We start from the raw sequence: 16,587 nt of genomic DNA, 5'->3' as shown, positions 1-16,587 counted from the left end.
CCATAATTTGATAAAGAACAGACCATGTGCACGGTAAAAAAAAGTCTCTCTCATCCAATAACACAAATACGAATTTCAACTGGAGTTACACTACAATGAACAAAATTTGATACAAGTGTTTACCAGAATTCAGAAAGTGAATTTATCTTGAAATCACATTCCGAGCTTGGTAAATAAAGGAGAGAAAACCTAACATCAACATTTCTTTCAGGCATTCTCCTTTTGCTCCCAGACTTGGCTAACAATGAAGTAACTTTTGTTTATTAAGTCTTTGGATTTATTGTGATAAGTTGTATTTCTGTATCTCCAGCACCTCATGATTACAGTACGGAAGTTGACAGTTCAAATTGAAGAAAAGCTCCTGTTAAAACTCTTGCATTTTTTCGGCTTGGGGCAGTTGGACCAAGGTACAAGTTATAAATCGGGTTATCAATATTACTTTGATGCTCACTGTAAATATGATTGCTGATTGAATAATAAAAGATGTTTGCATTGGATTTTGTGAACTGCACAAGGTTGACAAATGCAAAACGCTGATGTACTGGTACATTGCCAAATGACATGAATTCATTAGTGGTGCATATTGAAATTGAATCCTTCATCTTAATTGGCCATCTCATGGGTGTTCTAGGTAAGATAATAAAATTAGTACACCCTGGGATGAATTTGTTCATATACATGTTCTCCAAACTTTTACATTTAGAGAAGTATTTGAAAGCAGATTTGTTTATTTCATAGCTTTGTTTTAAAGTGAAGCAGGCTTCAGCAAATTTGATCTTCAGTGCCTGAAGTGAAAGTATCATACTTGTAAATCAACATGTCATTCAGTTCATTTAGAAATGTATGTATTCATTGTTTAGTGATGTTTCGAAATAAGAGAGCAGAGTTGTCGCATCAGGAAATTTTAATTGAAGAGTTGAAAGTACACATGGAGAGCAGAGGAGCGCAGATTTCCTGTAGAGTTCAATAGTTTAAATTGCTATTTATGCAACTTGCCCCTTGTTTACCCTTTCAGGCCTTGGGTTGTTTAAGGTTTATAATGTTAATTATTTGTATTGTTCAGTTCCACTGGATATTCTAGGATATTAACTAAAGTGAGCAATGCTTTCAATAGCTCATTTATACCAATTAACTAGTTTAACTTACATTTTAAGTTGCATTGAAAAATATGTTGCATGAAATGTTATTGACGGCTAGCCCCAACACCCAATGTATATTGAAATAATGCCAGGAATCATTTTGCTAAGGTTCTTTCAGAGGTATTTAGCACGTTTAATATGATACAATCTATCACTAAGACGCCTTCATTCACATCACCTAACAAGAGTACAGTTCTGCTTCATTTAATTTTCCTCTTTTTTTTCCCCTCTTTTGTGTCCAGGGAGACTGAAGTTATCTTATGCAAAACATTAAAATTGAGCCCATGCTCTGTTGAATCTTTGTGGCTTTCCCTACTATTGAAAGAGTGGTTTAGTGTTCAAATGCCTTTTACTGGAAGATTGAAACAGATATATTTGTGTTCCCATTTGTATTTTATAGTATGATAACTTCTGATATTTTTAAGAGTACCATTTTCTTATTCCGATTTTGTTGTGAAGAGGTTTGTTTCATTTACTCTGGAACTGTCCATTTCAGGATAGTATCCAATCCCTGTGTCCCAACAATCTAGGGCAGATGCTGCAGTATATTTACGTTCATAAGTTGTTGATCTATATTGTTGGTTGGCCTTCCTTAAAGGTTTGGAAGGAATTGTTTTAAGGGCCCACCCATGGATAAATTCTAGATAAAATTTGTTCACCTCAGCAGCTTATTGTATATGTACAGTATGCTAGGGAAATATTGATTTGAATATTATTTGTTACTCATTCAGTTTGATGGGATGCATTGCATGGTCCATTATAATATGACTGCAGGATCGTATATTTGAATCGTATATTCTAGAGAATATCTGAAGTGATGCACAAGCTGGAATCTAAATGAGGGGCTTGATGGTTTATATATAAAACAAAAGTTATACCTGAATATGTTGCAACACACATAACAGTTGCTGGTGAACGCAGCAGGCCAGGTAGTTCCAGCATCTGCAGATTTCCTCAGGACCTGAATATGTTACAGCCTAATCTAATTGATGGGTTCAAAATGTTCCGTAGCTTCATTCTGATAATTTGCTGCCTTCAAGTCACTTCGGAATATGTTGTTATAGTCTGTGTTACGAAATTTAATTCAATGTTAATATCATCAGTAGCAATCATTATGGGCTCTCAGAGCCAGCATGCTACACTTCATTAGTATTCACCCGGAGGGATCAAAGCTTTTTGTTGTCAAATTTTAAAAAGTATTTTGTAATTGCTTCCAAACTCCATGGACAATTTATTTGATTGAATGTGTGGCAGAGTTTTTTTTAATCAATGGACTTTAGGTGGCAGTTTGGTGTTGGGGGGGGGTGGGGAGAATGTTAGGAGGCATGGGTAATGGTTATTGAGTCTAGACCCAAGAAGATTAAAGAAGTAATGTTGTAGTTTGAAGTTCTGTTTTAAATTGACAGCTTCCTTGTTTATAATTAAGTTTTACTTTATTATATATACCATGCTGTCTGATCCCTGGGAGAGTCACCATCTGATCTGAAGGATTAAGATTCCTCTGTGTAACCCAGAACACCAGCAAACTGCAACTGCATAATATAGCTATGGAATTTGATAAACTCCTTTTAAAAAACAAAGAATCTGTTGCAAGATGAAGATGGTGAATTCTCCAGAGTAACCTTTCTGAAAACACATCTTTCTAAATATGCATTAATATGTAACGTAAAGAAAACAGAAATTTTAGAAATACTCAACAGGTCAATCTGCATCAGCAGAGAATGAACAATATTTCAGGTAAATGAAACAGTCAGTAACCCTGTTTCTCTTCCACAGATACTGCCTAATCTGTTATCTATTTACAATGTGATTTTTCTTCCTCTGAATTTTAAGCATCTGCAACTTTTTTGCTTTTATATTAGTACGAGGTTTATATTTTTTTGAAACATCTTTAATCATTATTTAATGATTCCTTGTCATCATGTTGTTACCATTAAATGGTGAAACTTAAATCAGAGTAACCATGTGACCATGTCTCTGTGTCCTTACAAAAAGCTAACTCAGGAAAACTAAATAATTGCATTTGGTTTGCAAGACCAAACATTTCTTCAGATTTGAAAATTTAATACTTTTAAAATCTTTCCTTCACAGATGTAGAAAAACCAGATGAAAATGCCCCTGAGCAGAACAGTGAGAAAAGTGGAACAGCAAAGCGCTATTACTTTGAAAACCTCAAACTCAGCATGCCACAAATCAAGATGAGTGTATTTACTTCTAGCAAGTTACCTATTGAACTCAAGGTGTGTTTCTTGTCACCATACCATTTCTGAAGGGATGCATAATGTATTAAAACAAACATATCAATACGAGTCATCTATAACTACCAGAAAGTCCTTCTGCAATGGGCCATCATAGTTTATTATTTTTCCCAAAATAATATATGAATGAACACATTATAACTGGGAAATGTCTGAAATACACTCACTACTGCACATGATATATCAACCCCTTCTAATGTGTCTTTCGAAATGGATCAGCAACGCTGTAAAGTTATGCCAAAATCAAGCAGTTCACTTACAGCTTAGTTTGAAAGCAATGAGCTTTATCTGCATTTAATAACACAAAGCTCATTTTTAATTTGAGTTGGTAATTTGGCACAGGTGGTGTTTATCCATGTGCATTCCTCATATTTGAGCCTCTATTATAATTCTTCCTAGTGCCTGTTTGAAGCTACAGCATTCCAATTAATCTTTAATGTATTATGTTAATGGTAGAGCTTGCATAGTGTACCCAAAAATGATAAATTAATGTCATTGCATCCTTTCATCTCTGGCGACCTCCCAGTACCCTGACCTTTCTTCCTGTTTTAGTGACCATTCCTATTTTTCATCCCCCCCCCCCCCCAGTTACCTTCGGCCTTCCTTTTTACCCTCCACCTGTTTAGAATTTTGCATATTGAGGATATCAAAGGAGAGTAAGTGTGAAAGGCCTGAGCCTGTTTCCCCTTGGAGTCAGTCTGTCTGTCTGTCTGTCTCTCTCTGTCTCTCTCTGTCTGTCTGTCTGTGTCTGTCTGTCTGTCTCTCTCTCTCTCTCTCTCTCTCTCTCTCTCTCTCTCTCTCTCTCTCTCTCTCTCTCTCTCTCTCTCTCTCTCCCCCTCCCTCTCTCCCTCCCTCCCCCTCTCCCTCCCTCCCTCCCCCTCTCCCTCCCTCTCTCTCTCTCTCTCTCTCTCTCCCCCCCACCCTCTCCCTCCCTCCAGCCCATTTTCACTCAGCTACCCAGTCACCATTTTCCCCTCTTGTCCTTACCCAACTTTCCACTTTACTCTGCGCTCCTCTATCTTACTTTTCACACTTTGCTGCCCTTTTCTGTTGTTTACCCATTGACCTCCTCTGCTTTTGTCCTTATCCTCTCTGCCCTTGCACCTTTTTTTTGCTCTATCCCCACTGTCTTCCAATCTTTTTTTAAGCCTCTCATATTTTTGCCTTCTGATTTTTAGCCTACCCTCTGTACCATCCTCTGTTTGTCCTTTTGCTTTTTGCACATCCTATTATATTCCCTTGTTGCCAAGTGCCAAGTTAGGCACCCCTTCTGCTTATCATTATATCAATGGTGTATGATCAGATCCTTTTCTGATGAAATTTGTTTAAACATAAGGAAGTGCTGTTGAGTCTGCGGAGGTCTGGCATGTCATCGAAAACCTTGGTGCACTTCTATATGTGTGTGGTGGAAAATGTGCTGACTGGCTGCATTACGGCCTGGTATGGGAACACCAATGCCTTTGAGCAGAAAGTCCTACAAAAGGTAGTGGATTCAGCCCAGTACATCACAGGTAAAACCCTCCCAACCATTGATCACATCTACATGAAATGTTGCTATTGAAAAACAGCATCCATCATCAAAGATCTTCACCACCCAGGCCATGCTCTTTTCTCGCTGCTACCATCAGGTAGAAGGTACAGCTGCCTCAGGGCTCACACCACCACATTCAAAAACAGTTACTATGCCTCAACCACCAGGCTCTTGAACAAAAGGGGGTTAACTACACTTGTTATATTGTTACTTCATGCTTGTTATTTATTGCTGTTTATTTATTCTGTTTGTTTTCAGTTAACAGTTCCTGATGTTTACAGTTTACTGTTACTGTTCTATAGATTTGCTAAGTATGCTCGCAGAGAAAGAATCTCAGGGTTGTATGTGGTGACATGTATGTACTCTGATAATAAATCTTATTTTGAGCATGAAACGAATCATGATTACCAGAGCCAACAGAAAATGATAGAAAGAAAGAATCACCTGCTATATCACCCATCCACCTTCCCTGTCAAATATCTCCTGCCCAAAGCATGGGTGGTCTTGTTGACCCTGCCACATTGGTATTGGGAAGAAACTGTGATCGAAGTGTGGCAGGGAACTGCTTAAGAGAAACAAGTTATTGCCTGAAATGGTGGCAGGCTTTTAATGACCAGTGCATCAAATTAGTAATGAATTAAGGGAGACTTCTATTTCTTTCGCAACTTTCCCATCCCAGAAATATTGGCATTTACTTGTAGATGTATGGGGAACTATGAGCTGTTTTCCATTACGTAACTCCATTACACATGGTAATGATATACAGTACATAATTTATCATTTTTTCTAATGTTTGTTCTAGGTAGCAATACTGATCCAGGTATCTGGAAGATACCCTACTGTTCAAATGCTGCTTTGCATTACTTAGAATCCATCTGGGTACTAGAATAACAGACAAAGCTTTGATTTCGCATAAAATATAATGAATGGTTTTCAGGAATGTCAATCAGAATATCTGGAATAGGGATTAATTCTGTCTATTGACAGAAAGGTGTGAGTGTCATTAACTGAGCCAAGCAGATGGGAAAACATATGTCTGATATCAGAAACAGTCATTTGAGATATTTCAAATATTCAGCTGAAGAAAGGAAAAATAAAAGCATTGGTTGGCTCACTGAGTGAATTACCTTACAGATGAATGCACTTTACTTATCCTTGATTTTTGGTTTAAATCTCACCATCGCAGTCAAACTTCTGACCTTTCTAATTGGCAAGGTCGACCTGCATGAATCATTCTAATCATATGCCATGTTCAGGTCCCAGGCTGACTGTCAATAACACAATAAAAACTGACAAGTTATTTTCTCTCAGCTCCTTGAAGCACTGCTGTAGTTTCGACATGGCATTCTGAGTGAGCGTCATTCAGAACTTTACAAATTAGTTATCTTTTAGTAATCTGGTCCTTTCTTCTTGCAGGCTTTGAAGAGCATGTTGGGAATCCGGTTGATCCGCTTTGAGGATGCAGTTATTCATTTGGATCCATATACCAGAGTGCACCCATATGAGACGCAGGAATTTATTATCAATGACGTTCTCAAACACTTCAAGGAGGTGAGAATTAAAATAGGCTGTTGAGCTGGTCACACAGGAGTTTGTTCTACAAAAGGTTAAAAAGAAACAAAACTGCGCTTGCGATGTCCACAGTGGGAAATTGCTCTACATATTGCCCAATTAACATCAGTAGTTGCAGCTCGTAGTATGCAATTTATGCTTCAGAAGTTGATCAGGTCTTTACTGGAAGAGCAGGCTTGACTGGAGTGACAAGACTGCTCTACTTAAGAGAGCATACTTGCTTGATTCATTGTTAGAGTTCACCAGTGAAATTAATCATAAAATACTCTGCACTGGACCAGATGTCATCAGAGTTTAAGGTAAGTTCTGCTTTCAGTGGGTGAAACCCCAACAATTCTGATGATTCTCTAAGGTGATGGGCACCTAGGGCAATCATAATGTACCACACAATGCACATGATAGCTGCATTTGCTCCTGAATTACCATTCCAAGTAAAGCTTAATCAGGAAGCAGTAATTCCTGGTGGAAATTCTTCCAAAGGAAGAAAGCAGATTTATAACTCTTGTGTGACTTTGGAAATCCCTTGCTATTACTGCATGTAACCTCCTGGGGATTCATGATCTTTATGCAGTCAGGGCCTTCACATTGTATGTTAGAAAATTGATTTCTTGTGGCCCAAGAGCAAACTGCTGTGAGAGCTTGGCATTTACAAATTAGTATCTTTTTTTTCAGTATTTGGAATCTATAGGCCTTGAATGTGTACAAGGATCTCAGTCTTCATTAGTCTGACATGTCTAACTCTCAACCAATATCAGTACTAATTAACAGTAAATTAAATTCTTCCAGTAACCTAACTAAATGCACTGATATTTGCATAATCATTAGTCCATATGCAATATTAATAGAATCTGGAAGAAATACTCAGCAGGTCATTTAGTACCAATGAGGAGTAGATGTGGGAAGAAATCAGAGAACCTAGAAGAAACTGATGGACACAGGTAGAACATGCAGACTCCACAGAAACAATATTAGTGATCAGATTTGAACTAGGTTGCTAGAGATATGAGGTATGTGTGACGTTCTGATTTTTGTCACTGCTACACCGAAGTGGTTGGTTCTCAGTTTGATCTCTGAGGTATCTCTGCCAGTTGTCCTCTTAACAGCAACTTAAAAGTAAACGTCACATATTTTGAACGAATGTTGTAAAATTATTTATTTCATCGAGAAAAATGTGTTTTTATTATCAGGAATTGATGAGTCAGGCGACTCGAATACTGGGCTCGGTGGATTTTCTCGGTAATCCAATGGGACTTCTGAATGATGTGTCCGAGGGCGTTTCAGGATTGATAAAGTACGGAAACGTTGGAGGCCTAATACGAAATGTCACGCATGGAGTCTCCAATTCAGCTGCTAAGGTACATTTGATGAACAATGTCATGATGCAGCTGTTAGATTTATTTTCATCTACTGCTTGGGAAATTCCTCGTTGAAAATGATAAACTTTTGCAACATGATCAGTGTTTTTTAGTTCGTCTAGTTAAACCTCTCATCTTGAAAACATTAAAGTGGGAAATTCCAGTGGGATTTCAGTAAGATGGAATGGTACAAATGTAAAATTGAAAACCACACTGAAAAATTATTTTTACCAGACCTTTGTAATTTAATCTGATGCTGACTACGAAAGAAAACCTAAATTTTCTCACATTTCAATTGGAACTGTACTTCAAAAATAAATAACTAACTTAGAGCTTTGTGGGATATTCTGAAACTTTGGATGTTTCTGTATAAATGCAAGTTATTTATTTCCAGATAATGAAAACAGCATTATAATTATAGATGTTCTGCTTCTATTCATGTTTTGTACTTAAATTACGTTGAGATGTACAACACCAGATTGACTTCAAGTTTATCATTAACATGCCTGAGAACTTTAGATGTGGATATAAAGTGATATTTTATGAAAATTACCTGAGCTGAATGACCTTTCTTGTGAATTGCAGGTGTGCAATCCAACTCATTGGTAGTGATGAGAGTGATTGAAAATAATTAATTAATAGCTTTGAGTGAAGTGTACTGCCATGAAGCTTAAATGTATTGATTAAATCATTTATTTTGCATGCAAGTGCAAATAAATTAGTACTTGCCCTCAGCATGATGAAATTTGTCAAAGAAAACTCCTGACACAAACTGGAAATACAGTTCAAAGAACTGGTTGCAGAGGTGACGATTGTACCCAATTTGCCATGGCTCTAATTTTCTGGCACTTGATTTACTCCTCAATTTTTAGTTTGCAAAATTAGAACAGCGGTCAGCCCCTACTGCAACAATTTGTCCTGAGGCATAGTTGATTCTAGAGCACAAGTCCAATAGATTTTACAGTAGTCTGTGCTTCCAATTGTTTTCTGATAAAATGGAGAATGTATAGAATTAACTGAATACTGGCTTCCATGATGGGGGAGTTCAAGAAGTGGCCAAGATAGATGTAAGAATCAAGTTAGCACTTCTAATTCAAGGTGGTTTTAGCATTAAGTTGTTAAAGTTGAGGATATTTCTGTAGTGTCTTCCATGTGTTATGTATTTAATTGGCCACTGCAAATGGCAGAACCTTGGTCAGATCTAAAATAAAAACAGAAAATGCTGGAAAAACTCAGCAGGTCAGACAGCATCTATGGAACGAGAGACAGTTTCAAGTCGATGTCCCCTTATCGAAACTGAGAGTTTTTGATTTTCTTTGATTTAAACTGATCTATTGGCTGTGGAAATTATGTTGTATGCGCTTTTTCAGTTTCAAACTGGCACATGCTCGCATCATTTTTGGGGAGGGAGACACGGAGGGAGTGTACACCTGATACCACTGCTAGCATACCATAAGCAATCTGATTCAATCTTCTTCATACCTCCTGATGATGTATAATTGTGTTGTTGGTAATCATAGAAAGCCAGAAAAATGTGTGTGTCACTGCTGTTGTGCTGAATGGAACAAAACTAATCTCCAATTTGATAGAGTTTATATGTTAAGATCTGATTCATCATTAAGGGTTGTAAATAGTGCCGTTGTGTGAGGGCTTTGATATGCTCATGTACCAAGCTATACTGACACTCATATATCTACGCCCCGATTAATAAATAATTAAATAATTCACTGGTAGGCACAAACTGATTATTATTGAAGAGTGCATATGAAACTAAAAAGACAAGTAAAGCTCAAATTTTAAAAATTAGAATGCCTCATTTAAAATTCTATCTGCAAACATCTTAAATAATTGTTTTTTCTAATTTTATTAATTGTAGATCATGTCATGGGCCTAAAGATCTTCATGAGCATTAGCTGTAATTGCCATTTATTTTGTGAAGGGGTGGGTGGTGGTTTCAGAACAGTTCTAGCTAATGTGCAATTCTAGTTCATATAAAGTATAATTGCTTTTCCATTTTGTCACAGAGCTCCACTAGGTGAACTCTTCCCGTTTAAGTGTAACCCATAGAGAGCAGTTCAACATATTTATCTTGGCAAGCAGTTGAGGTTGAAAGAAAGTTCACATCAGCTGGCTCTACACTTGTCCTTTTGCTACACTGCCTATCTCTTAATTTTAAACAGTACTTTGATCCTAAATATAGTCGACAGAAAGAAATTGCTGCTTCTCAAAGCTTAACTTTAAATATTTTCTTGTTGCCGTTCAATTTGAATAAACTAGAGGAGTCTCTAAAAAATGTTTTTCTTCCATTTTTGTTCACATACATAATATTTTAGCAGTATCCCAGCCTGCCACATATTATAAATTACAAGTTTCAGTGAATTTCATCTTCCTTGTAATACTGTGGGTTGTAAACTGTTTGTAAATTAGTTTCAGAAAATCTGTGAAAGATAATAATGATTTTATGCCCTTCTTAAGGTTCATACTGAATATGCTTGCTTAAAATTTCACGATGGTGTTATATTTCTCCAGAATTGTGCAGTTACTGTGCAAATTGTTTTACGTGGAATTAGCTTTCAATCATTAAGAAGTGTTCAGCCAGACTGCCTCATTTCATCTATGTGATGAAACAGCAGCTGCCCAGTTTTATGCAGGGATCTGCAGATGTTCCATTTTAAATGGTTTAAGATTGCATCCAAAATAATTTACAGCACCCAGTATGTACCACAGTGCATTGAAAGGTCAGTTGGAAACTTATCCCTTATTTTTGCAAATTATTTTCCAAAATTTTTGTAACTTGGCCAATTTACTATGGTTAAGAAATTATAAATAAAGATGCAATGATATTATTTAGAATTACTTCAACAAATGTTAAGTCAACAGAAGAGTACAGTAATTCTCTTGTTGCAGTTCTTTCATCTGATTTTGCTAACTTTGTCCTTTAAATTCTGTAGCAGAGAAAGAAACTTTACCAAAACAGTTTTGACAGTTTATGATTTAGAACCAACTGGCTATTGGGCCGGATGAGTTGCAATGTGATTTTTGAAACCATTAAGTCTGGTGGGGTCCTGTTGGCTGGAGAGTGTCCGTTTGCCCTTCACATGAGTGTTTTTCTGTTGTAGAGCCACTTTGTATGAGCATGATTTTTGTAGTATATGTGTTGTATTTTTACTAGACAAGTCTTGTCGTAATGTAAATTATGTGTTGGAAATGCTGCATTAATAATGTCCTGCTATTTGTCATTTGGTACTGAAAGAGCTTGATCTGTTAAAGCAAGTTTCATGAGGGGGATAGGTAGGGAAGATGGTCAGCATCTTTTTGATAGAGTGGGGAAATTTAAAACTAAAGGCCATAGGTTTGAGCTGAGAGGGGATAAACTTAAAGGAGATCTGAAGGGCATGTTGTTCATCAGAGGTGCTGGGTATCTAGAATACACTACCATAGGAAATGGTGGAGGCAGAAACAGTGTTTATAAGGTGTTTTGACAGACACTGGATTAGAAAGTAGAAGTATATGGGCTTAATGGGCTAGCATGGATAGGCATCATAGTCAGCATGGGCAGGTGCTGTGCTGTACAATTCATCCCTCCATGACTCCTTAAGTTTTCTTTTGTGGCAGAGTACGAAACCTTGCTTATGACCTAATGCAAAAATTGCTAAGAACCAAAGTGCAAATGATAGAAATCTGAGCAGAAATGCATCCAGCAAGAGAGATAAGTGTTAACATTTGAATTATATCTCTATAAAACAGAACAAATATGATTTAATATTTCATATCCTGCTTTATTGCCAACTCTGTATATACTACTAGCAGTGTGTTGGTGTGCTTTACTGGGAGAACAGAAACTCGATGATTCCATTGATTTGGCCCCATCCCGTATGAGTGTCCATAGTTCGGGATGCAGGGACAATATCACAATACCAATGTCATAGTAGTTATAGCATAAAAAGCGGAAGACTACGTGAGAATACCATGCACAATCAAGCAAATAGTACTTTTCCCTTCCAGTATTGAAGTGGGAAGTTTCTGGGAAAGTGCACAAAGACATTTTTCCCCCTAAACAGGATGCTGGAAAATATTCTTAAGGAGCTTGTTTTTTCCCAGATCAACATATCTGAAGGGGAAAAAAAAAGATTGGGGCCGTTTGATGAGGTAGTTTTTGTAAAACTACTTTGGAGTGCAATGTTCCTTTATGACAAAATTCAGTCACAAGAACTGAATTTTTTCAAGTGTTGTTGGGAGGAAGACAAACTGACTGCGATATATTTTGTATAGTATTGCTCTGAACTGCATCTTGTATGTTTTATTCAGTGACATAAAGCTCACCCTATTGCTCCCATATTTAAAACGCTGCTTCTCAGTGACTGACTTAGATGGGATGTTCTGTTCTCATTCTTTTGCTGATTGTGTGCTACTGTCAGCCTGAAATAGTTGGTTTGTTTGATCTGCTTGTTGTTACCCAGGCGGAGTATCACATCTATGTAACAAACTGTGGTTGTCCTCTGGTTGAACCTGCAAAGGAAGGCAGAATTTGGGGTCATTCCAAGTTCACAGTGTGGACTTTTGACTGTCCTGTGTATGAACCGGTTTGGGGACCCCTACAGGGATCAGTCACTCAGACCAGTAACACAAACCAATTTCTATTAGGCATCTGCAGGGACAAATCCACAGGGGTTGCTTGAGGGAGCTACCAACCTAATCAGGCATCTGTGGAGACGGCCTAGAAGGGGGTCCACTGGACTACCTAGCTAATCAGACATCCACAGAGAAAGTTCACTGGGGGAGTCTGCTCCCAGGTTAAATCGCCCATGTGCTATTGTCAGAATGCATTACTGCCCCAAGCTAATGACAAGAGGGGGAGCTGATTAAGGGCCTGAGCTCAGAAAATGTGACAGCAAGAATAACAGAGTCCTCAGGACCCTGTAAATCCCCACACGTTTGTTCAGTCATGCTCAGGAAAAACAGCAACTGGACCATTTGTTATCTGTAACGATATAAAAGGGCCAAGCCCCTGCACTGCCAAATGTCCACTGATCCTTTCTGTGTCAGAAGTGTTTCAGGTGGCACTGTGAATTGTCCATTTCATTTTGCAAACCTGATACCTCTGCATCAGTCTACACTGAAATGGCAGATTTTAAATTTACTATTATTTCCGTCAGAATTGCTCTTCAAGTGTTCCCTCATAGAAATTGCCTTGTTGTTTTGAATAGGCAAGCTGGCCATTTAGCTTATGCTTGGCTGGTAAGAAATGTTTAGTTAACTTTGCTGTTGTCTTGTGTGGTACCTACCCAGGATAACTGCTTTTGAAAGTGTTCTGTTACTCACCTAGAGACTATATGACTCACCTAGAGACTATATGCTTACTGTCTCAAAACTGGGTATGACTCCAGCAACAATAATCCAATGCGAAGCAGTAGTAAGTTGGACTTTTATTGTGCTGATTTCCAAGAGAAAGACATCAATAAAATGGAAGCAAAGCACAGCAGTTTACTCCAGGAGGACCCCTCTGGAAAATTTGCTGAGATAGTTATTGGTTGCTGTAGATATACAGCTGTCATTGTTTTCACTGAGTCAATCTAACTGCTGGCCCTAGTGAAAACAAGCAAATAAAATTTTGAGTTGGCACTGATGTTGCAAGTCAATAGTCCTTGTGCCCCAATAAACCCAATTTCAAAGCCTCTTTAATGTTTACTTTGCCCTGATCCTTTTTGCATACTGGATGGTATCAAATTACCATCAGGCTAGCATGTTTCTTCCTGAGGCACAAGTGACTGGTGAATTACAATCAAGTTGTTACTTGAGTAAGTACACATCAAATTACAGCACAAGAATTACATTCAGCATGAAGAAATCAAGTCCCAAGTAAATAAGTTTTTGCTGTTTTTAAACTAAAAGAAAATTGCCAACAAATGCTGACTTATTTGCTGTTTATCATGTTTTTCACTTCCTTTATCTATTTTATGTAGAAAGACCGGAATTTATTTATTTGTTTATTTATTGAAATGCAGTGTGGAATAGGCCCTTCCAGCCACACTGCCCAGCAATCCCCTGATTTAATCCTCGCCTAATCATGGGACAATTTATATTGACCAACTATCCTACCTACCAGTACGCCTTTGGACTGTGGAAGGAAACTGGAGCACCTGGAGGAAACCCACAGTCATGGGGAGAATGTACAAACTCCTTACAGGCAGTGGCAGGAATTGAACCCTGGTCACCTGTACTGTACAGTATTGTGCTAACCACTACACTATAGTGCTTCACAGTTAAAGCTCATATTTTAATGAAAGATGTGTTCATATGCACATTTTCTTCAAAAATATTGAGGTAATTGATGGTTAAAAGTAAAACTTTTTGTACAAGTTTGCAAATTCTAGGCAATTTGTTATCTGTTGTCAGCAGAAATTCTCTGTATATTGTCTAGGTATCATTTTTGCATTTATTGTTCTGATATGCCCATGGTTATTGATATTTGGCAATAATTGTTGACCTCAACTCAGAGTAGGAAGAGACACACAGGGCATCAATGTCTAAACAAGGTAGTTATCCAGAAACAAACTTAGGGGAGATTTGCAAGAGAAATTCAGAAAAGTAGTGCCAATCAGAGCTCTGGAATATTCTAAAACACTACCTCCTAAGTACTGTGTGATGTATTGATATTGTTGTAATGGAGGATGCTTAGCAGAATTTTTATATCTACATCAATCAAGTCTCCACTTTCATGAAAGCAAATGGAAGATATTCAGTATTTTTGTTTCATCGCAGGCTCCAGTTAAGTAACTAGTCCAGTGGTGTGGACTAGCAAAGATTCAAGTTCATTCTCACCATAGCAAGTTGAGAATTCAAATTCTGTTTATGAACTGGAATTTGGAACAGCACCAACAAGTCATAATAATTATGACTATATAACTACTGGTTTGTCAATACCCATCTGGTTCTTGGATGTCCTTCAGGGAAGGAAGCCATGCTCCCTTGCCTACTTTGACGTTCATGTGATTCCAGATGCATCCCATAAGGTTGTCTGTTAAATGTCCTCTGAAACAGATGAGAAAAACACTAAATTGTTCCTGTACAGCTGCTTTTAAACTCAAGAAGGTAAATGACTGCCACACCTTCAGGGCCATCAGAGTAGGGGAGTAAATGCTAGCCTTACTAATGATACACAGATCCTGAAAAATAAACAATTTTTAAAAAAATACACAGACAAATAATCATAATACTCATTCTTTGAAGTTAATTTATAATTATCACCTTATTTGATATATCAATCTGCTTTATAGAAGGGTACAACACGCCCATCGAGGTCTATATGGGAAGGAAAGAATTGTTTGATCTTCGAGTATGTTAAAAATTGGCACATCACCATGAGCTGAAGGGCTTGTTCCATTCTATTTTATGATCTATGAGGTGTGAATTGCTGATTTAAATTTCAAAAGAGCAACACAGCCCTATGTTACTATACTTGTTGATTATTGTCATCCTGCTCTGGAACTCAAAGGCAGTGAGAATTGCTTTTAAGAGGCAGTTCAATCACTGGAAATGGTTCTAATAGAAGGATTTATCTGTGATCCGAAGGTCAGGTGATTCTGACTTTCAGCCATGTCTGGTGGTAATACAAGGATGATTCCAGGAATGAAAGGGTTATCTTATGAGGAACTTTTGACAGCCCTGGGTCTGTACTGGCTGGAATTTAGAAGGATGAGGGGGGATCTCACTGAAACCGTTCAAATGTTGAAAGGCCTAGACAGAGCAGATGTGGAAAGGATGGTTCCCGTGGTGGGGGAGTCTAGGACAAGAGAGCACAGCCTCAGGATAGAGGGGTGTCCATTTAAAACAGAGATATGCAGAAATTTCTTTAGCCAGAGGGTGGTGAATTTGTGGAATTTATTACCACAGGCAGCTGTGGAGGCCAGGTCGTTGGGTGAATTTAAGGCAGAGCTTGACCGGTTCTGGATTGGGCATAGCATCAAAGATTACAGGGAGAGGAAAAGGGGATCAGCCATTGAATGGCAGAGCAAACCTGACAGGCCAAATGGCGTAATTCTGCTCTTATATCTTGTGGTCTAAATACAGTGAGTTTGTGAGTCTGTCAGAGAATTCATGAGGTGAAAAGCAGAGTACTTCAGATTGTTGCTGCGGAAGGACGACGTGATTGATAGCGTAGGAGTAGGAAAGGGTTTGTTGAGCCACTGTCCGTCACTCACATTGAGTCATAGTTAACAACCCAACTGCTATAAAAATGCCTTATGTTAACATCTCATAGAAGGAAGGCAGTTTTGTCCCACTCAAAGTGGAGCAAAGTGTGGTATCGGAAGGCTTAGTAGCTTCATATTCAATGAGCAAGCCTTCTGTCTATTACAGCAGGGTTAGAAAACATCAACTAATTCATGGAATGCTTCTATAAAGTGCCTTCATGTTTAATTGTTTTCGTACTTTAGATATAGCACCAGTATATAAATAGCAGCTGGAAGCACTGTCAAACTGAAGCAGTTCCACCATGTATGTATAGCACACATTAATTCTTACCTTGTTTGAGTGCTGCTAATAGGGGGCTACATCAAATTATTTCATTGAAAATGGTTGCAACTGCATGGGTAAGTATATTGCTCCTTTGTTTTCCTTTCTAATAACCCTCACCTGTATTGCAAAGAAATACATTCAATTTGTGAGCAATGTACTTGGAGAGCAAAAAGCTTTGGAAACCCAGGGCTAAAGGCAGAAGTAATCATCTTGAT

General features: G+C 37.9%; 1 protein-coding gene across 2 annotated transcripts in view; it reads left to right on the top strand.

The window, feature by feature from the left end:
* vps13d (vacuolar protein sorting 13 homolog D) overlaps positions 1–16,587 on the top strand; it is a 316,116-nt gene that overhangs the window by 223,313 nt on the left and 76,216 nt on the right. For both annotated transcript variants that reach the window (XM_072245256.1, XM_072245254.1), the window contains 4 exons: positions 311–407; positions 3,231–3,379; positions 6,345–6,479; positions 7,688–7,855. In XM_072245256.1, the coding sequence (XP_072101357.1) occupies positions 311–407; positions 3,231–3,379; positions 6,345–6,479; positions 7,688–7,855 (549 nt within the window). The remainder of the gene's footprint in view (positions 1–310; positions 408–3,230; positions 3,380–6,344; positions 6,480–7,687; positions 7,856–16,587) is intronic.

This window comes from Mobula birostris, chromosome 27 (genome assembly GCF_030028105.1).
Source record: "Mobula birostris isolate sMobBir1 chromosome 27, sMobBir1.hap1, whole genome shotgun sequence".
In the NCBI taxonomy this organism is placed as follows: domain Eukaryota; kingdom Metazoa; phylum Chordata; class Chondrichthyes; order Myliobatiformes; family Myliobatidae; genus Mobula; species Mobula birostris.
This window is presented reverse-complemented; position numbering and strand designations above follow the sequence as displayed.